Source organism: Geotrypetes seraphini, chromosome 1 (assembly GCF_902459505.1).
Source record: "Geotrypetes seraphini chromosome 1, aGeoSer1.1, whole genome shotgun sequence".
In the NCBI taxonomy this organism is placed as follows: domain Eukaryota; kingdom Metazoa; phylum Chordata; class Amphibia; order Gymnophiona; family Dermophiidae; genus Geotrypetes; species Geotrypetes seraphini.
The window spans coordinates 162,531,293-162,553,287 of NC_047084.1; the positions used below are offsets into that span (position 1 = coordinate 162,531,293).

Here is a 21,995-nt window from a genome sequence, read left to right on the forward strand (position 1 = left end):
GAACTAGCTCCAATAAAAAACAAAAGTAAAATAGACAGACCATCTAACAAATGGTTTGACGACGAACTCTTACACCTAAAAAGAAAATGCAGACAATTAGAAAGGACATGGAAAAAACAGAAACAAAACCACACCAAAGCTGAATGGAAAATCCAAATCAAGCAATACAAAACCAAACTGAAGGAAAAAAGAAAAAACTACTACTCCAAACTCATCGGCATCGAAAAACCAGACACAAGAAGACTTTTTAATATCATAAGAAATCTCACTGATACCAAACCATTCCTCACCACCCAAGGAAACCAAACTCCAACAGCTACCCAATTAGCGGACTATTTCAAACAAAATCATCACAATCAGAACCACATTCAACAATTCACGAAACAACGTAGAAGAGATACTAATCAATCCCACAATAGATGAAGCAATCCCAGCAGATAGGATCTGGTCAAACTTCCCAACGATACAATGGTCAGATCTGTACAGGCTTTACAAAAAATACAGCAAATCCTCATGTGACTTGAACAACTGCCCCCCATACTTACTAGCCACAGCTTCCACTAAATTTAAAGCTAGCCTCACACTATGGCTACAAACTACACTAAGGGAAGGTCATTTCCCACCGGAACTAGGCGAAATCATAATTACTCCCATACTGAAAGATCCTAAAGGCCCTATAGACAATCCTACAAACTATAGACCAATCGCCTCTATCCCACTATACATCAAACTAACAGAAGGTCTGGTCGCACAACATCTCTCCAACTACCTTGAAGACCACCACATACTGCATCCATCACAATCTGGTTTCAGAACTAACCATAGCACAGAAACTCTACTGGTTTCACTATTAGACATAGTCCGACAACACCTCAGCAAAGGAAACAAGCTGCTTCTCATCCAACTCGATCTTTCTGCTGCATTCGACCTAGTAGACCATCCCACATTACTCCAGACACTAGACGCAATAGGAATCTCTGGTAACGTCCACAACTGGTTCCAAGGTTTCCTTAAAACATGAACATACAGAGTCAAGTCAAAAGATCATCTATCCGACCCTTGGTCAAACCCTTGTGGAGTACCACAAGGATCACCACTATCGCCCATACTATTCAACCTCTTCACAACCCTTGGCACAACCCTAGACGCCCTTAAACACAGTATCATTCAGCTACGCGGATGATATAACTATCCTCCTCCCCTTTGACATTCAAGACCCATTATCCACAGAACGCCTGAAATTAATAATGGAAACGGTAGAAAAATGGATGTCAAACCATAAGTTGAAACTGAACTCAGATAAAACTAAATTCCTACTACTAGAGAAGGAAAAAAAAAACATCCTTAACAGAACTGGAATTAAACACAATCAAGTACCCAATGCAGAGCACACTCAAGATTCTGGGAATACAACTAGACAGAAACTGTATAATGCAGACTCAAATCCACAAAATCATCCAAAAAGCATTCTTCACCATGTGAAACCTAAGAAAAATAAGAAAATTCTTCAACAAAGATCACTACAAGATCTTAGTACAATCCCTTGTACTAAGTATTGTTGACTACTGCAACAGCCTCTACCTACCATGCCCAAACTACATGATAAAACAACTACAGACTGTTCAGAATACAGCCCTCAGACTCATCTACTCCCTCGGCAAATATGACCACATCACCAATGCATACCTAGACTCACACTGGCTACTGATAAAAGCAAGAACCCAATTCAAATTCTACTGTCTACTATACAAAGTAACCCATGGAATTGCACCGAGCTCCCTAAACAACCAACTATACCGTAACCTCTCACCCAGAATAAGGAGAACTCAGAGCCTATTCATCTACCCCCTCTCAATGGTACCAGACGCAAGAAACTATACGACAGCCTTTTAGCGACACAGGCAGCGAAGATTGACCCTACCATCTCCAATCTACTGATCAAATCAACAGACATTAAAGTATTCCGAAAAGAAATCAAAACCCATCTTTTCAAAAAACACTTCCCATCATTCTAACCTCACTATAGCACTAGAATATACTTTCATGAATACCACCATCACCACCACAGCAACACCTTCAACATTGTATAACTCACTACTGTATCCCGAATGTATTATTATTTATCACAGTAATCTATTATATACTTACTCCTTGCTTTGTAATTCTCCTGGAAATGTCCAGACTATCAATGTAACTTGTTATACACATGACTCTTTGTATTGTATTGATAACCCTACTGGAAAAATCCAGACTACTAATTTGTATACTTACTCTTTGCTTTGTAATTCTCCTGGAAATGTCCAGACTATCAATTGTAACTTGCTATAAGTTTCCAAGTTTATTAATAAATTTGATAAATCGCTTATTTGAATTACTAAGCGATGTACATAATCATTGTAACGCTCCTGGAAATGTCCAGACTACTATTTTTGTAATCCGCTTAGAACCGCAAGGCACAAGCGGAATAGAAATCACTAATGTAATGTAATGTAAATAAGGTTGGCGGAGAGTAGCAAAGACTCGTGCATGTGGAGCCTTATGCATCTGGGCCACTCAGAGCCTCAGGCCCCTCCCCGGATGAATACGAAGTAGCGTGCTCTCTTTGGGCAGAGGGAGTGAAACCCACGGATATTAACTCAGTATGGACATAGCATCATGAATCAATGAAAGGTTTATGAGTAGGTAAAAAGGTTTAAAGCAGGATAAAACAGGACACCACACTCCCTCCAGTTCAGGAAGACACCCAGACAGTCCTCTATAAAGAGGACATGTCCAGATAAATCCAGACATCTAGTAACCCTACTCTTTGCACATTTCCCTCCTCTGTGCCCAGCCCAGGTCCCAAGTACCTTTCTCGCCAACTTCCAATGTCCGCACTGATGGTGTCATCCGTGCTAACGTCACTAGGCGCTCATCAGAGCGCCTACCTAAGCGATTCAGTAAAGCGTGCCCATGATCAGAGCACCTTGAAGATAGCCACTTAAGCACGCTTATTTGGGTTAGGCGCTGTGTGATTAGCTCAGCGCTGCTGGGCACGATTCACTAAAAGACAGCCATTTTTCCATGAATTGGGATGAGCAGCGCTTATCTTTTGGGCGCTTCTTATAAAATTTGCCCCTAAGTGTGAAATAATCCAGGGCCGTGGAGTTGGAGTCAGAAACAATTTTGGCTGGTGTTGGTGTCAGTCAAAATGTACCAGATCCAACTCCAGCTTCAAAATAAAAAAAACTAGAACATAATATATGGTAAATTTATCATCTTTTTTGTTCAGGTTCTTTATTCAGACTTCAAATAAATAAATTTTATGGTCTATTAGACCTGGGTTTGTACATAAAGATTCCGTAATTAATCAAAGTTCTCTTAGATTTACTATACATAGTAGGAGTAGGAGTTGGAGTCTAAGGTTTGGTGTACTGACTCCAGAGCCCTGAAAGAATCTCAAAATTCATGGAGTCATTGGTAGCTGCAGTTGACTGATGTATAATGGAATGACTTATATGCATCAATTTAAAAAAAAAAACCCCAACAGTGTGCCTTGCTCAGTACCATGAAATTAGTGATAGATAGCTTTGCCCGAACCATCAGGTTGGTTTCTTTAAGAAAGGAAGAGCTTTGGCTGAAAGAAAGAAACTCTGTTCTGTTTCATTGAACCTTGAAATTCTGAATTTTTGTTAACGACTGCACAATCGTTTTTTTCATCATCTTTTCTCTCCTTCCTGCAGGTCCTCATTTTGCAGCTGTAAACACAAACAATGAAATTATTATTACCGATTTCCATAACCATTCTGTCAAGGTACGGTCATAAAACCACAAGTATAATCCCCCTTGCTGCAGGTTTTGGTGTCTGCGTTTGTTGGTGATATTTCATTAGAATAAAACGTAACCGTTCTGATACTGCCCTGCAATGCAGAAGGAAGGAAGTCCATTCTGCCTGATTGGAGAGAACATGGAGCAAACATGTTTTGCTTCATTTCCCTGCAATGAACTTAGGCCCAGATTCTCTAAATGGCACCATTAGCGGCGGCTGCCTTAAAAGTGGCGGCTGATCACGTGTCAGTCGTGCGGCAGCACCGTTTAGAGAACCATGCCTCTGGCAAAGGAAGGTGCCAGAAATGTAGGTCTACATTTCCGGCACCTACCTTTGTCGTGAATCGTGCCTCCAGAGGCACCTGCCAGTGCCTAACACCGCTTCTGTCGTTAGCAACGCCTACAATTCCTTCTTATTTTGATTTTAGAAAATTGTTAAAGACACAACTATTTGACAGGTTTGTATCATAATATTTCATGTTTATTTTTAATTTAATCCTTTATATTCATAATTTGATGTACTTTTATCTACCTTGTATGTACCAGCTTCACTTGTTGTGAACCGCCTAGAACCATTTTGGTCTGGCGGTATATAAGAATAAAATTCTTATTATTATTACAGTGGCATTAGGTGCTGGTAAGTGCCTCTGGAGATATGATTCTCGCGACTTTTGGTGGTAAGCGCCAATAGGCACCTTGTAATTTCTCTTACATCCACTTTTAGATGGAATTTTGGACTTAACTTAGGTGCTGGTAGGATGCCTAAGTTAAAGCACTGTTTATAAAATATGGGCCTTACTACCTTTTGCCTCTGAAAAACTGAAGATCCTGAAGAGGCAACGGAGAAGACCAATATACATTATGATGGGACTTAACGTCCTAGATTACAGATAGGCCTAAAGTTAGGTGCCTAGATCAGCACACCTACCCAATCCAAGCGCCTAACTTAATTATTTAAAAAAGCATAATCGGTACTGCTAACAAGCAATTAACACCTCATAAGTGGCTTAAACTAAAATTAATTGGGTGGTAGGTGCCTAACTCGGTAAACGCCTAGTCCAAGGTGCCTACCAGAAAGTAGGCATGGTTAGAGGTGCCGAGCTCTATAATGGTGAGGATGCGGTATATAAACTTAAGGTTTAGTTTAGTTTAATTTAGTTTAGAGCAGTGGTTCCCAAACCTGGCCTGGAGGACCCCCAGGCCAGTCGGGTTTTCAAGATAGCCCTAATGAATATGCATGGAGCAGATCTGCATTCCTGGCATCTCTATTATATGCAAATCTCTGTCATGCATATTCATTAGGGCTGTCTTGAAAACCCGACTGGCCTGGGGGTCCTCCAGGACAGGTTTGGGAACCACTGGTTTAGGGGTTGGATCGTGGACATGTTTTTCATATAGGCGCCTGTTTTGGACTTAGGTGCCTGTGTTTAGGTTAAGAAAACTCTGACATAAATAGGATGCCACTAATACCAACAGGTAATGGCAAGAAACCTCAATTGTTATACACTTCTCCCTCGTTATTCGCGGGGGATAGGGGCAGAGCCGGACCGTGAATGGCGAAAAACCGCAAATATCCGGCTCTGACCCACCCCTGCCTCCCTTCCGCCTTCCCATGGCATCCCGGGCTTACCTGGCGGTCTAGCTGGTTTTTGGGGCAGGAGCGATCTTCCTAAGCTCCTGCCCCAAGCTCCTGCCCCGTGCAGACAACCATTAAGAAATGGCTGTGGGGAGTTCCCGTAGTCTCTCGAGAGACTACGGGAACTCCCCACAGCCATTTCCTAATGGCTGTCTGCACGGGGCAGGAGCGTAGGAAGATCGCTCCTGCCCCGAAAACCAGCTAGACCACCAGGTAAGGCCGGGATGCCGGGGGGAAGACAAAAATATGGGGGGGAGATTCCCTCCCCTACCCCCCCAAAAAAAACGTGATTATGTAAAATCGCGAGTAGGGAAACCGCGAATGGGGAGGGGGAAGTGTAAACACAGTGCTAAGATAGGTTTCATATACACAACTGATATAGAAAAAAAGAGAAGAAAAGGACCTCAGATGGTTGAAAAAAAAAAAAAGAATAAAATACATATTCAATCAGCCAGAGAGGTTTTGGGACCTATGAAAGAGAATCTGTTTTGTATACGCTACTTTGTGAGTTTATATTCGTCAATAGCGCAGGCATCTGAGGTCCTTTTCCTCTCTCTTTCTCTATATCAGTTGTGTATATGAAACCTGTGTTAGCACTGTGTTTAGAAATAGGATGCCGCTAGGTGCGATTCTATAAATGGCGCCTAACTTAAGATTGATGTGCACTATGCGCCGTTTTCTTCGGCTTCTTTTTATAGAATCGGGGTCTTAACTTATTTTGGAACATAAATACATTGACATAGCGATAAATATTCAGCTACAAAATGTCCCTGCCACAAAGGGCAGGCAAAGGGTACAATTCTATAGCTTGGCGCCCTGATGTAGGCCCACAATGTCGTGCGCTGTGTGCCACTTCTATAAATGTTGGGTGCACCTAATCCAGGGGTAGGGAACTCTGGTCCTCGAGAGCCGTATTCCAGTCGGGTTTTCAGGATTTCCCCAATGAATATGCATGAGATCTATTTTCATGCACTGCTTTCAATGCATATTAATTGAGGAAATCCTGAAAACCAGACTGGAATCTGGTCCTCGAGAGCTGTATTCCAGTCGGGTTTTCAGGATTTCCCCAATGAATATGCATGAGATCTATTTGCATGCATTGCTTTCAATGCATATTCATTGGGGAAATCCTGAAAACCCGACTGGAATACTGCTCTCGAGGACCGGAGTTCCCTACCCCTGACCTAAGCCATTGTAGAATGCTAGTGTAAAACCAGATTGGTACACCTATATCGGTGACAGGTGTGAGTGTGATGAAATGCACCATGCGACACTTACTACTTATTTTCAAACTATTATCTCTGCAAGAAACTCACCAACCCCTTTATGCCCTGACTGTCTGTCCAGATTAGATTGTAAGCTCTTAAATGCAGGGACCGCCTATTACAGTACATTTAGAATATTGGGTACAATTCTGGAGGCCGCACCTTCAAAAAGATATAAAAAGGATGGAGTCGGTCCAGAGGAAGGCTACTAAAATGGTGTGTGGTCTTCGTGATAAGGCGTATGGGGACAGACTTAAAGATCTCAATCTGTATACTTTGGAGGAAAGGCGGGAGAGGGGAGATATGATAGAGACGTTTAAATACCTACGTAATGTAAATGCGCATGAATCGAGTCTCTTTCATTTGAAAGGAAACTGCAATGAGAGGGCATAGGATGAAGTTAAGAGGTGACAGGCTCCGGAGTAATCTGAGGAAATACTTTTTAACGGAAAGGATGGTAGATGCGTGGAACAGTCTTCCAGAAGAGGCGGTGGAGACAGAGACTGTGTCTGAATTCAAGAGGGCCTGGGATAGGCACGTGGGATCTCTCGGAGAGAGAATGAGATAATGGTTACTGTGGATGGGCAGACTAGATGGGCCATTTGGCCTTTATCTGCCGTGGGTTAAAACCACGGGCTTGCACAGCGGGGAAGGGTAGGAGAGTCAGGGAGAATCAGTCAGGAGATTCGGGGCAGTGCAGGGCAGCAGGAGAATCACGGCTTGAGTTGGGGCAGAGAGCAGGAGATTCGGGACATAGCAGGGCGAGGGAGAATCGCAGCTTGAATTGTGGCAGAGAGCAGGAGATTTGGGACAGCAGGGCGCAGGAGAATCGCGGCTTGAGTTGCAACAGAGAGCAGGAGATTTGGGATAGAGCAAGGCGCAGGAGAATTGCAGCTTGAATTAGGGCAGAGAGCAGGAGATTGTTTCAGAGCAGGGCGCAGGAGAATCGCGGCTTGAGTTGGGGCAGAGAGCAGGAGATTCGGGACAGCAGGGCGCAGGAGAATCACGGCTTGAGTTGCGACAGAGAGCAGGAGATTTGGGATAGAGCAAGGCGTAGGAGAATCGCAGCTTGAATTAGGGCAGAGAGCAGGAGATTCGGTTCAGAGCAGGGCGCAGGAGAATTGCGGCTTGAGTTGGGGCAGAGAGCAGGAGATTCGGGACAGCAGGGCACAGGAGAATCACGGCTTGAGTTGCGACAGAGAGCAGGAGATTTGGGATAGAGCAAGGTGCAGGAGAATCGCAGCTTGAATTAGGGCAGAGAGCAAGAGATTCGGGACAAAGCAGGGCGCAGGAGAATCGCTGCTTGAGTTGGGGCAGAGAGCAGGAGATTCAGGTCAGAGCAGTTGGAAATGACGTGAACGACTGGTCCCCAGTAGTCGCTTGTTTGCTGATCGGCCAGCCCAGTCGGTGTTTTTTTTTTTTGTTTTTGTTTTTTTTTAGTGAATCACTGCCTGCCTACAATTGAATGCTATTCCCCCTCATTTGCATGTGCGAATCGGAGGATGATCGGGACAGAGGTTAGTGAATCGGGTCAGAGGGAAATCGGGTCGCAAAGGGGTCGTTAAGTGGTCAGAACTTGATCGATGGGCTTTGTGAATCTAGCCCTTAGATACACAAAGTACCATAGTAACATAGTAGATGACGGCAGATAAAGACCCTAATGGTCCATCCAGTCTGTCCAACCTGATTCATTTTAAATTTTTTCTTCTTAGCTATTTCTGGGCAAGAATCCAAAGCTCTACTCGGTACTGTGCTTGGGTTACAACTGCCGAAATCTCTGTTAAAACCTACTCCATCCCATCTAAACCCACCCAGCCATTGAAGCCCTCTCCAGCCCATCCTCCCCCAAACGGCCATATACAGACTCAGACCGTGCAAGTCTGCCCAGTACTGGCCTTAGTTCAATATTTAATATTATTTTCTGATTCTAGATCTATGGTAGTTTGTGCATCTAAGTACTTTAAAAATGAGCCCCAAAGCCACTAAAGTCAATGGTCAACACTTAAGTGGCTATGGGCTAACACAAAAATAGGACAGACTTTTATGCGATCCCATTTATGTCCTAAAACTGGATACTTATGATTTGTAAGGTTTGGTTTGGCATGGGCTAAATTGCTTTGAGTGCCAGTAACTGAAGTGGTATATGAACTAACTGCTCCCTCCCCCACATTGGATTGCAGGTGTTTAATCCAGAAGGAGAATTCTTACTCAAGTTTGGATCAAATGGAGAAGGGAATGGCCAGTTTAATGCTCCTACAGGAGTAGCAGTAGATTCTAATGGAAACATCATTGTTGCAGACTGGGGGAACAGTAGAATCCAGGTATGTTCATGTTATTATATTATAGCCACCTGTGGGACTTCAAGCCTGATTGGCTGGGGCTTGAGGTGATTAAGGCAGGTTTGAAATTTAGCAGGACATAAACAAGTGCTATCCTGGAATTGCATCAAAAACTGCAAGGTCATATAATCCAAGAGGATGATATATGTGTAAAAACGGTGACCGGTCAAATGCACGCAGGACATTGGCGCGCCGACAATCCCGCCCTGACATTGGTGCGCAGAACCCCATTTGCGCTGTAAGGGGGGGGTTTGTGGTGGAACCCCCAATACACTCTCGCGCTCTCGTTCAGGGGGTTGTGGTGGGGAACCCCCACTCTCCGCACGAACTCAGTTTTCTCTTTTCTGCTCTGAGGGGGGGAAGCCCACTACAATCAGGGGGATGCCGACGCGCACCACTGCCGAAAAACCTCCCCCTATCCACTTACAATTTTGCCCCAAACGGAAGGCAAAAGGGTGGCGTTCATTTGTCCTGTGCAGGATTGTCGGCGTACCCTAAAAACAGGTTAAAATAGCCAGCTCTTTATTCAGTCCTAAAGAATCAACAGTCCTAAATTTCAAGATCATTTTTGTTAAATTTTTATTAGCAAACGGTCAACATCTCCTCTTCAAGGTATTACAGGTTTATGTAACACAAAAAAAATCTATAGTCTTCAAATTTGTTTCAATTTATTTAAATGTTCCACTAATGGTTTCTCAACTAGCTTCCCTATTATGCGCACTACGCTGTTCTATCAATCTTTTATTTAACATACACTTGGTCTTTCCTATATACATAAGTTCACAAGGGCAGAAACGAGCATAAATAACCTTTTCAGTTTTACAGTTAGAAAAATGTTTTAATGTGTATTCAGTGATAAATAACCTTTTCAGTTTTACAGTTAGAAAAATGTTTTAATGTGTATTCAGTGACGTAGCGAAGGAGATAGTGCCCGGTACATGCTTACTCAAACTATAAAACACCACCTTCCCACTATCCTCAAGGTGAGAGATTTCTTTCAAAGCAATATTTTCATAAGTTGCAATCATAGGACTGTGGTTGCCAGAAGGAATCCATTTGCCGTCACACTTTACTAAAGACATATCTGTAGTCCTCGCAATCTGCCTGGAAAAATAGCCAATGGAAGGACGTGACATAAGAGGGAGAGCCAAGGTCGGCAAAGGTGCTTGTGCCGGTGAAGAGTTAAAGTAGTACGGGAGGGGGGGGGAGGTGCACATGGTGAGGGGGCGGTGGCAGGAAAGAGGTGAAAAAGAGGGCAAGGGGTGCCATCACCCCAGGCACCTCCTACCCTCGCTACACCACTGCTAGGAGACACTCAAGCAGCTCTCTTCCTATGTATCCCCTTACTACCCTATACACTAGAGCAGGGGTGCCCAAATCGTCGATCGCAAAGGCAACGCGAGTCAATTGCGTTGCCTTTGCTATCTTGTTCTTCCTGCTTCCCCGAGCCAGGCCAGGCGCGTACAAGTGCCAGACCCATAAGCCTTCACCTCCGACGACAATTCTGACATTGGATAGGAAGTTCTGGGCCAGCCAATCGCTGCCTGGCTGGCCTGGAATTTTCTCTGCGATGTCAGAATTGATGTCGGGTGGGGGTGGGGGGGAAGGCTTGTGGGCCCGGAGCTTGTATGCGCCAGGCCAGGCTCGGGGAAACAGGGAGAGAGAAAGATTCTTTCTGCCTCTTTCTTTCTTTCTGCCTCCTCCCCTTTTCTTTCTGTCTCTCTTTCTTTCTCTCTCCCAACCCTCTTTATTTCTGTCTTTCTCTCTCCCCCTGCTTGCCTGACTTTCTTTCTTTCTCTCTCTCCCTGCCCCCTCCCCAAGCTTTCGCACCGATTTCTCTACTTCCCTGATTCTTTCTCTCTCCCTTGCCTGGCTTGGGGGAGGCTGGGTGAGAGAAAGAATCCAGGAAGTGGAAAAATCGGCACGATGGCTTGGGGGAGGCAGGGGGAGAGAGAAAAAGACAGGCAGGCAGGGGAAGAGAGAAAGACAGAAATAAAGAGGGGGCAGGGGGAGAGAGACAGAAAGAAAAGGGGAGGGGGCAGAAAGAAAGAAATATTGATTTACAGAAGAAGGAAGTGCAACCAGAGACTCATGAAATCACCAGACAAAAAGATAGGAAAAATGATTTTATTTTAAATTTAATGATCAAAATGTGTCCATTTTGAGAATTTATATCTGTTGTCTATATTTTGCACTATGGCCCCTTTTTACTAAACCGCAATAGTGGTTTTTAGCGCAGGCCCAAATATAAACAGAGACCCCCATTTGGGGGCCATTTTTTGGCACAAAAAATTTCAGTTTATATCTGAGTACAGTACTCCCCCCCAATATTCATAGGGGTTTCATTCCAGGAACCCCCTGCGAATCTTGAAAAACCGCGAATATGTTTTTTAGTGGGGGAGACAGGAGAGGGCAGCCGGAGCACTGGCGAGTGAAGGAAATCACTCACGGTATGGTCCAACCGTCTCTTCCTGCATTAAAGTCGGGCCTCATCAATCAGGAGCTGCTTTGACATGCAGCTCTTGATTGGTAAGGCCCAACTTTAGTGCAGGAAGAGGCGGTCGGAGCATACCGCAAGTGATTTCCTTCACTCACCAGCGCTCCAGCTGCTCTCTCCTGCCCGGTCATTCGCAATCAGAAAATACCATGAATGAATGGGACCATGAATTGCCGACCGCGAATGACCAGGGGAGCACTGTATATACGGTAGATGTAATTTCAATTTCCTGCTGTCTAGAACTTTGAGGTAATCCAGATAGCTTATCTAAATGTGTTTGAATAAGTCAATTTCTGTATGAATTGAAATGATTTTTTTTTAAATCTGAGTAGAAGGTGTAAGGTTAGACCCAGGGCAGGATTAATTCGTCGAGGGCCCCTTGGCACACAAGTACACTGGGCTCCCCTGCCCCATCCCACCCCACCATGCGCCCAGGTGGAAACAGGAAGATGCATCAGTGGGAAGCTTTGGACAAGCAGCACCGCTTGCACAATTACAGTTCCTGTTGCCTTTCTTACCCGCGTTGCTTGATTGTCTTACTTTCCGTCGATGGTGGGGGGCTGCATTGCTGATTGGGGTGGGGCCCGCATTGCTGATCGGGGGGGGGCCCGCATTGCCAATCGATGCTGGAGGGGCCCTTCGCAGTTTGGAAAAAACAATGTTGATGCCCTCCTTCATCGGGCCCCCCTGACCATTTCGGGCCCTAGGCATGTGCCTACTTGGCCTACTGGTTAATTCTGCCCTAGTTAGACACCCCCCCAAAATGTAAGGTTTGGAGGGGTTATGTGAGGTGGCTTTACAATCCACCAGGTCCCGAGTTCAATTCCTTCACAGAGGTTTCATTAGAAGTAGAATCAAATAAGCACAGCCAGAAGTGATTGCATAAAGAATATATTATAGAAATAGGCTTACAGAAAAGCAATATTCATAAGCATTACAATTAAGGAAAGATCAAAGCAGTTTCCCTGCCTTACAGAGTCCAGAGGAAAAGAGAGACAGAGAAGCGTGAAGTTCCAGGGAGAGCCAGAGAGAGAGAAAGGGGGGTGGGGGTGATGTCTTAGTTATCTGTGCACCTGGACCCATTGTACATCCTTAGCTGTCTATCCTAAGTATCAGACATTAACACATCTTCTTAACACCTCTTCGCACCTATTTACTGCCAGGTCCTCTAATCATTGATTGAATTAAGGCTGTCTGCAATGACATTCCCTAAGATCAGACATGAATGATATGATCTCCCATAGGCCTTTGCTGACATTGATTAGGCTAACCGAAAATGCTGATTGCTAGCAATGCTAGGTTGACAGAAGGCTTCTGATCAGTAAGGTAAGATGGAAAGAATGGTTTTATAGGATTTCATAAAATACATAAGCCATACAGAGACTGCAGAAGTATACCCCAAACATTGCATTGTTTATAGGTTGTGTATGCACAACGTGAAAATGTATAAGCCCTATTATTCAAAGCTTTTTACTTTTTGTTTTCACCAAAGGTTTTTGATGGAAGTGGATCCTTTTTATCCTACATCAATACATCTGCTGATCCTCTGTATGGCCCCCAAGGCCTGGCTCTGACTTCAGATGGCCATGTAGTGGTTGCAGACTCTGGAAATCACTGCTTCAAGGTGTACCGGTACCTACAATAACTGTGAACTTTATTGGAGGCCCCTAACTGCACTGCACTGCACTGGATGGACTTCTCTACGGAGGGTACAGAATACGTCTACCTGAATTCAACTTTACATTTCCTTCAGGTGGCCTCCAAGTCAACATCCCACATTTCGGATTCAATCATAACTTGGTTTGCATAAACGTACATCTCTGTGGGCCTGAGCTACTAAGACCTTTATTCCCATTCTGTGTCTGTGGGACAGAAGCTTAGTATATCAGGCCCTTTTAAAATATTTAGTCTTTGCTCTTATTTCTGAATCAAAGTGCAAAGCTCCCAAGGGATGGGTTGCTTGCCAGAACTGTCTATGACATGTGAATTGTCACTTTACAGAACAGGAATTTGCCAAGGTGACACAATTTTCAAGAAAGGGTTTGCAAAAAAAAAAAGTATTTATGGATGATTCTTGAACTTTAGTAGGGTAGCTCCAGTTCAGGGCTTCCAAACACACATGTATTTCGTGAAACCTTGAAGTCTTCTAGAATTCTTGCTATGGTAGGTAACACACTTGTAAATTTCTTCCACCTTTCAAAACTTGAAAGTAATACGATAAGAAAAGATTAAGATGTGCAAGACCTTTCCAGCCGTAATTGTCGATATACTAATTGTTTGTTACCGCCACAAAGGCTAAGCTAGACATAGCAGGTCATGAAATGACTTGGTTTTTTTTGTTGTTTTGCTATATTTCTCATTGCATCAAGAGGCTGCTGGGGAAATGAAACTATAAAACAACATTGGTGATTAAAAAACCAAAAACAATAGACCTAAGACACCTCAACCTAACTGGTGCAAAAGAGAGACTGTGTTGCGATGAATAGTGTGGGTGTAGTGTGCTAAGAAATTGTACGAATGCACCTCATAGAGAGTATTTTCCTTTTTTTGCATTCAGGACTTGGCACACACCTTGACTGTTGATACTCGTATTATCTGCCTGCTGAGCCTGCAAAGGAATGGCATGCTCCCGGAGTAGCTGTCTACATGGACTTCTGTGACAGCAAAGCATTGTCTCTCATACTTTTTTTTTTTTTAGCTCTGGCAAACTAAGAGCAAATGTTTTTCACGGCACATTATACCATATTTGCCGGTGTATAGGCCGCACTTTTTTCCCCCTCAAAATACGCTTAAAATATGGGGTGCGTTTTATGCGCCGGTAATCAAAATTATGAGTTGAAATTTTAGTCAGTCTAAAACTTCTGGTTTATATTAACATACCGTCATGTTGTTTTTGCTCTCTCTCAGATGCTGCAAGGCCTCACAAGTACGCACTGTATACACGTGTCGCATTGTTTCTGCTCTCTCTCTCAGACGCTGCAAGGTCTCACAAGTACGCACTGTATACACATGACGCATTGTTTCTGCTCTCTCTCAGACGCTGCAAGGTCTCACACGTACGCACTGTATACACGTGTCGCATTGTTTCTGCTCTCTCTCAGACGCTGCAAGGTCTCACACGTACGCACTGTATACACGTGTCGCATTGTTTCTGCTCTCTCAGACGCTGCAAGGTTTCACAAGTACGCACTGTATACACGTGTTGCATTGTTTCTGCTCTCTCTCTCTTTCTGACGCTGCAAGGTCTCACACGTACGCACTGTATACACGTGTCGCATTGTTTCTGCTCTCTCTCTCTCTCAGACGCTGCAAGGTTTCACAAGTACGCACTGTATACACGTGTCGCATTGTTTCTGCTCTCTCTCTCTCTCTCTCAGACGCTGCAAGGTCTCACAAGTACGCACTGTATACACGTGTCGCATTGTTTCTGCTCTCTCTCAGACGCTGCAAGGTCTCACACGTACGCACTGTATACACGTGTCGCATTGTTTCTGCTCTCTCAGACGCTGCAAGGTTTCACAAGTACGCACTGTATACACGTGTCGCATTGTTTCTGCTCTCTCTCTCTTTCTGACGCTGCAAGGTCTCACACGTACGCACTGTATACACGTGTCGCATTGTTTCTGCTCTCTCTCTCTCAGACGCTGCAAGGTTTCACAAGTACGCACTGTATACACGTGTCGCATTGTTTCTGCTCTCTCTCTCTCTCAGACGCTGCAAGGTCTCACACGTACGCACTGTATACACGTGTCGCATTGTTTCTGCTCTCTCTCTCTCAGACGCTGCAAGGTTTCACAAGTACGCACTGTATACACGTGTTGCATTGTTTCTGCTCTCTCTCTCTCTCAGACGCTGCAAGGTCTCACACGTACGCACTGTATACACGTGTCGCATTGTTTCTGCTCTCTCTCTCTCTCAGACGCTGCAAGGTTTCACAAGTACGCACTGTATACACGTGTCGCATTGTTTCTGCTCTCTCTCTCTCTCTCTCAGACGCTGCAAGGTCTCACAAGTACGCACTGTATACACGTGTCGCATTGTTTCTGCTCTCTCTCAGACGCTGCAAGGTCTCACACGTACGCACTGTATACACGTGTCGCATTGTTTCTGCTCTCTCAGACGCTGCAAGGTTTCACAAGTACGCACTGTATACACGTGTCGCATTGTTTCTGCTCTCTCTCTCTTTCTGACGCTGCAAGGTCTCACACGTACGCACTGTATACACGTGTCGCATTGTTTCTGCTCTCTCTCTCTCTCTCAGACGCTGCAAGGTTTCACAAGTACGCACTGTATACACGTGTCGCATTGTTTCTGCTCTCTCTCTCTCTCTCAGAAGCTGCAAGGTCTCACAAGTACGCACTGTATACACGTGTCGCATTGTTTCTGCTCTCTCTCAGACGCTGCAATGTCTCACACGAACGCACTGTATACACGTGTCGCATTGTTTCTGCTCTCTCTCTGACGCTGCAAGGTCTCACACGTACGCACTGTATACACGTGTCGCATTGTTTCTGCTCTCTCTCTCAGACGCTGCAAGGTCTTACACGTACGCACTGTATACACGTGTCGCATTGTTTCTGCTCTCTCAGACGCTGCAAGGTTTCACAAGTACGCACTGTATACACGTGTCGCATTGTTTCTGCTCTCTTTCTGACGCTGCAAGGTCTCACACGTACGCACTGTATACACGTGTCGCATTGTTTCTGCTCTCTCTCTCAGTCGCTGCAAGGTCTCACAAGTATGCACTGTATACACGTGTCGCATTGTTTCTGCTCTCTCTCTCTCTGTCGCTGCAAGGTCTCACAAGTATGCACTGTATACACGTGTCGCATTGTTTCTGCTCTCTCTCAGACGCTGCAAGATCTCACACGTACGCACTGTATACACATGTCGCATTGTTTCTGCTCTCTCTCTGACGCTGCAAGGTGTCACACGTACGCACTGTATACACGTGTCGCATTGTTTCTGCTCTCTCTCTCTCAGACGCTGCAAGGTTTCACAAGTACGCACTGTATACACGTGTCGCATTGTTTCTGCGCTCTCTCTCAGACGCTGCAAGGTTTCACAAGTACGCACTGTATACACGTGTCGCATTGTTTCTGCTCTCTCAGACGCTGCAAGGTTTCACAAGTACGCACTGTATACACGTGTCGCATTGTTTCTCTCTCTCAGACGCTGCAAGGTCTCACAAGTACGCACTGTATACACGTGTCGCATTGTTTCTGCTCTCTCTCAGTCGCTGCAAGGTCTCACAAGTATGCACTGTATACACATGTCGCATTGTTTCTGCTCTCTCTATCGCTGCAAGGTCTCACAAGTATGCACTGTATACACGTGTCGCATTGTTTCTGCTCTCTCTCAGACGCTGCAAGATCTCACACGTACGCACTGTATACACGTGTCGCATTGTTTCTGCTCTCTCTCTGACACTGCAAGGTCTCACACGTACGCACTGTATACACGTGTCGCATTGTTTCTGCTCTCTCTCTGACGCTGCAAGGTCTCACACGTACGCACTGTATACACGTGTCGCATTGTTTCTGCTCTCTCTCTGACGCTGCAAGGTCTCACAAGTACGCACTGTATACACGTGTCGCATTGTTTCTGCTCTCTCTCAGTCGCTGCAAGGTCTCACAAGTATGCACTGTATACACGTGTCGCATTGTTTCTGCTCTCTCTCTCTGTCGCTGCAAGGTCTCACAAGTATGCACTGTATACACGTGTCGCATTGTTTCTGCTCTCTCTCTGACGCTGCAAGGTCTCACACGTACGCACTGTATACACGTGTCGCATTGTTTCTGCTCTCTCTCTGACGCTGCAAGGTCTCACACGTACGCACTGTATACACGTGTCGCATTGTTTCTGCTCTCTCTCTGACGCTGCAAGGTCTCACAAGTACGCACTGTATACACGTGTCGCATTGTTTCTGCTCTCTCTCAGTCGCTGCAAGGTCTCACAAGTATGCACTGTATACACGTGTCGCATTGTTTCTGCTCTCTCTCTCTGTCGCTGCAAGGTCTCACAAGTATGCACTGTATACACGTGTCGCATTGTTTCTGCTCTCTCTCAGACGCTGCAAGATCTCACACGTACGAACTGTATACACGTGTCGCATTGTTTCTGCTCTCTCTCTCTCTCTCTCTGACGCTGCAAGGTCTCACTAGTATGCACTGTACACACTCGTCACAAGGACGCACTGAACACGCACATCACGTTGTTTCTGCTCTCTCTCGGATGCTGACTGTTCTATAGTACAGTACTTTGAACTTGGTAGATTTGTCCAGAACGTTATCGGTGTTCTGTGATATTTTATGTTGAGATTTCTTGGTAAAACATGGCTCAAAAACAACACAGTTTCTGAAGAAGAGGCTTCAAGTGATTCTTCACATAGCTCTGGAGATGAATTTCTGGATTTTGAGGATGAATAATAAAAGGTACCTAGCTACAGTGTTCCCTAATTACATTTTTTTGGAGACATCAAAAATGTGTATAAAAAAAGGGGGTGCTTCTTATACGCCACTGCGTCCTATAAGCTGGCAAATACAGTAATTGAAACTATAAAATTGCAAAACCAACAAAAATTAAGTTTGAGAGTTATTTATTTAAAGTTCCTTAAGCTATGTATGGGTAATTTTAACAACAGTGAAACTCAAGTAGGTAGAATAGAATTGCTAATCCATGCAATGGATTCGCTTCTTTTTGAATGCAAATTAACTCAAAACGCAGCTTGATAGGAAACACGCATATTTCATCATCCACCATCTGTAGTCATTCTCTTTTTTTTTTTTTTCAATTTAATTTCTGTGAGAGCTGAAAATCCAAGGGCTCCTTTTACTAAGGTGCACTAGCGTTTTTAGCGGATGCAGGAAATTACTACGTGGTATGCTTCTAGAACTAACACCAGCTCAATGCTGGCGTTAAGTCTAGTACGCACGGCAATGTGGCGCGCGCTATTCCACGCGTTAAAGCCCTAATGCGGCTTAGTAAAAGGAGCCCCAAGTTTGCAAAGATAAGAACATCCAAAAGGTAGCAAAGGCTCGATTGCTTTGTTGCTCAAGTTAGGATAACAACTGAATAAGTTACTTGCAATTTGGTTTTCAAGGACCAGTCACGTCAAACAATGATGCTTGTCTGGGCGGTTGTATCTTTACGCACACAGATGCTCATAACATTGACAGACTCTTGCGTACGCGACGTACATGTCATCTACTCTAGTGTATACTTATGAAGGGAATTTGTAAAAATAAAGTAAAATTCTGGAATTTCATGACGCACCCAGAATCTCTTTGGGGCACACAGTTTGAGAGACACTGCTGTAAAGTGTGGGAACCTGGAAGAAAATCCTAGAATTATGGCATATACCCTCACATTCTATAAATGGCACCAAAAGTTGGCTGCACAGTTGTGCACAGTTCTAGAATAGGACCAGTTATGTGTGTAGCATAATTAGCTAATTGGCAAAAGCTTGGTGATGAATGCCAATAATTTGTGCTAAGTAAGTTGCGCATGTAAATGACTTACACCTCTGTTCTCCAAAAGTGCCTAAATTCTCACACAAAGCAACGGGGGAATTAACTTAAGAGGGGCATGGGCACATTAGGGGCATTTCAACTATCATGCAGGCACTTTATTGAATAGTCTGAGCAGGCTGTGCTTATATTCTCTCGAAGAGCGCAGAGAAAGGGGGGACATGATAGAAACATTCAAATACATCACGGGCCGCATTGAGGCGGAGGAAGAAATCTTTTTTTCTTACTGGTCCCACGGCGACTAGAGGACATCCGCTAAAGCTCGGAGGGGGAAGATTTCATGGGGACACCAGGAAATACTTCTTCACCGAAAGGGTAATTGATCGATGGAATGGTCTTCCAAGTCAGGTAGTCGAGGCTAGCAACACGCTCGACTTCAAAGGACGATGGGACAGACAGGTGGGGTCGCTCCAGAGGAATGCTTAATAGATGAGAGGGAGGGAGGGTTCTTGGGTGGGCAGATTTGTTGGGCCGTCGGCCCTTTTTTGGGTGTCAGGTCAAAAGCGCGTCGGGACAAAGGCGCGTGCAGACAATTGAGCGCAGCGCGGAGGTGCGCGCCGCAGAAAATTACTGTTTTTAGGGCTCCTACGGGGGGGGCGGAACCCCCCCACTTTACTTAATAGAGATCGCGCCGCATTGTGGGGGCGTTGTGGGGGGTTTGGGAGGTTGTAACCCCCCACATTTTACTGAAAACTTCACTTTTTCCCTGTTTTTAGGGAAAAAGTTAAGTTTACAGTAAAATGTGGAGGGTTACAACCCCCCAAACCCCCTACAACGCCAGCGCAATCTCTATTAAGTAAACTGGGGGGGGCTCCCCAACAAAACCCCCCGTCGGAGCCCCTAAAAACTAATTTTCTTTGACGTGCGCCTCCGTCTTGTGCTCAGTTGTCGGCGCGCACCTTTGTCTTTCGTGGGGTTATCTATGAACCCTTTTTTGCCGTCATACTCTATGTTTCTATAGTTACATTTACACACCCAACTGCCACATTTAGGTACGACCATTATGCCAGCCACAGACTGCAGACTTATACTAATATTCTAACAGATTTGGCGTGCAAATCTGCTATTATAGAATACTTGCTTAGCGCCCAATTTTTGGGTGCCTAATTTTTTTGTGACCTGTATAGAATTTACCTCGTAATGTAAAGCTATTTTTTTCCATTTATATGGGTATATATTAGTACTCTACACCCACAGGTTATGTTTCTGCCTCTCTCTTTGTGACCATTTTGGGCTGATGTTTCCATTGAGTTTTCTAAAGGCAAAGTAAATGTTGCATGTACGTGATATGACTGGCACATACGTACATACTTGGAAGGATTAGAGTAATTGCCATCAGACTTGTACCATTTCTGGCAACAGTCAAGATGTTCCTTTTTGCATACAACTAAAGTAAGGGTTCTCTACCCACTCCCTGGGACACACCTAACCAGTCAGGTTTTCAGAATACCCACAATAACTCCGCACGAGATGAATTTGCATATGCTACCTTCATTCTATGCAAATCTGTCTCATGCATGTTCATTGTGGGTATCTGAAAACCCGACTGGCTAGATGTGTCCCAAGTACTGGGTTGAGAACCATGGGACTGGAGCCATAGATTTGGGAGGATGTGTGCTGCGACCCACACATCCTTGAAATCATTTATAATTAAGAGTTACCAGATTTTACCAAAGTCAAATCTGGACACGTGGCTCCGTCCCCATCCCCGCCCTGTTCCGCCCAAGTCATGCCCCAGCCCTGTCCCCCCAAACCTCTTCTCGAGCTTGGAGCTGCATTTGGAGGGCTTCAGGGCATGTGCAGGTGTGACGCAGTGATGTCACACACATGCGCGTATGTGTGTGACATCACCACTTTGCATGTGCGGATGCCCTCCGGACACAGCCATGAGTTCAAAGCTTTTCAAAACCCGGACAAACTACCAGGTTTTGAAAAGCCGACCGAACGCCTGGACAGTCCTCTAAAAAGAGGACGTGTCCAGGTAAATCCAGACATCTGGTAACCCTATTTATAATGGTTGAACACTTAAACTGATTACCCATCATTCTGAATAGTTTATCTTTCATACAACACACAATATAATGCCTTCTGTTGCTCTAGCAGTGATGCCCTATTTTATTTGCTACTGAATCTCCTTATTCTTACATCCTGACTTGCACAGGAAATATAATTGATTTCCTTCTCTCGCTTTCTCATTCTTCTGGTTTCTGTTTCTCTTGATAAGGCCAGCAGATGATCTCCCTTCTATATGCAGCCAGTACATTCTCTGAGAACGTGGGCATATGTCTACTCTACACTGAACCTGACCCTGACCTGCACAGACCCCAAACAATCAAGGTCTTTTCAAAAGCACGGAGGGCCGCCTTCAGGCAATCAGACCAGCTCTTTAAACATTTTTCTTTCTTTGCTACTTGCCAGCATTTTAGAGTATCATGAACTGAATGTTGTCTTCTCAAAGCAGAGTCCTAGAATTAGGTAACTAAGAGTATACTTCCATTCATTGCAGAAACTTTTTCCAGATTTAGCTCCTTGCATTTGTCATCTTTAATCTTACTAACTTCTGCTGATTATTATATTAGGAAAGGTGGTAGTCCTGGTTACCAATTGAGCCCCATTAAATTCAGTTACTTTATCTAGGCTAATCAGAGTGCAAGTAAATACAATAGTCACATTTACCCATGGAATTTGTCTTCATATAGGCCAGATATTGCTGCGGAATCCAAGAATCTATTTATAAGTTTGTTCCCATCTTGATGTCTATGTAAAAAATTCAAATTAAACCAGGTGGAATAGCAATGTCCTTTGCTTTACTCTACACAATTCACAGAAAGAATAACACTGGTGTTCAATCCATAAGAACCTAAGAATAGCCTTACTGGGTCAGACTAATGGTCCATCTAGCTCAGTAGCCCATCCTCACGG

The 21,995-nt window shown here is 44.5% G+C and overlaps 1 protein-coding gene across 6 annotated transcripts in view; it reads left to right on the forward strand.

Moving 5' to 3' along the window:
• Window positions 1-15,557, forward strand: part of TRIM2 (tripartite motif containing 2) — a 214,163-nt gene extending 198,606 nt beyond the window's left edge. For all 6 annotated transcript variants that reach the window (XM_033940845.1, XM_033940856.1, XM_033940863.1 and 3 more), the window contains 3 exons: window positions 3,723-3,793; window positions 8,889-9,029; window positions 13,037-15,557. In XM_033940845.1, coding sequence (XP_033796736.1) covers window positions 3,723-3,793; window positions 8,889-9,029; window positions 13,037-13,189 — 365 coding nt within the window. In that variant the 3' untranslated portion in view covers window positions 13,190-15,557. The remainder of the gene's footprint in view (window positions 1-3,722; window positions 3,794-8,888; window positions 9,030-13,036) is intronic.
• Window positions 15,558-21,995: the final 6,438 nt, after the last annotated feature.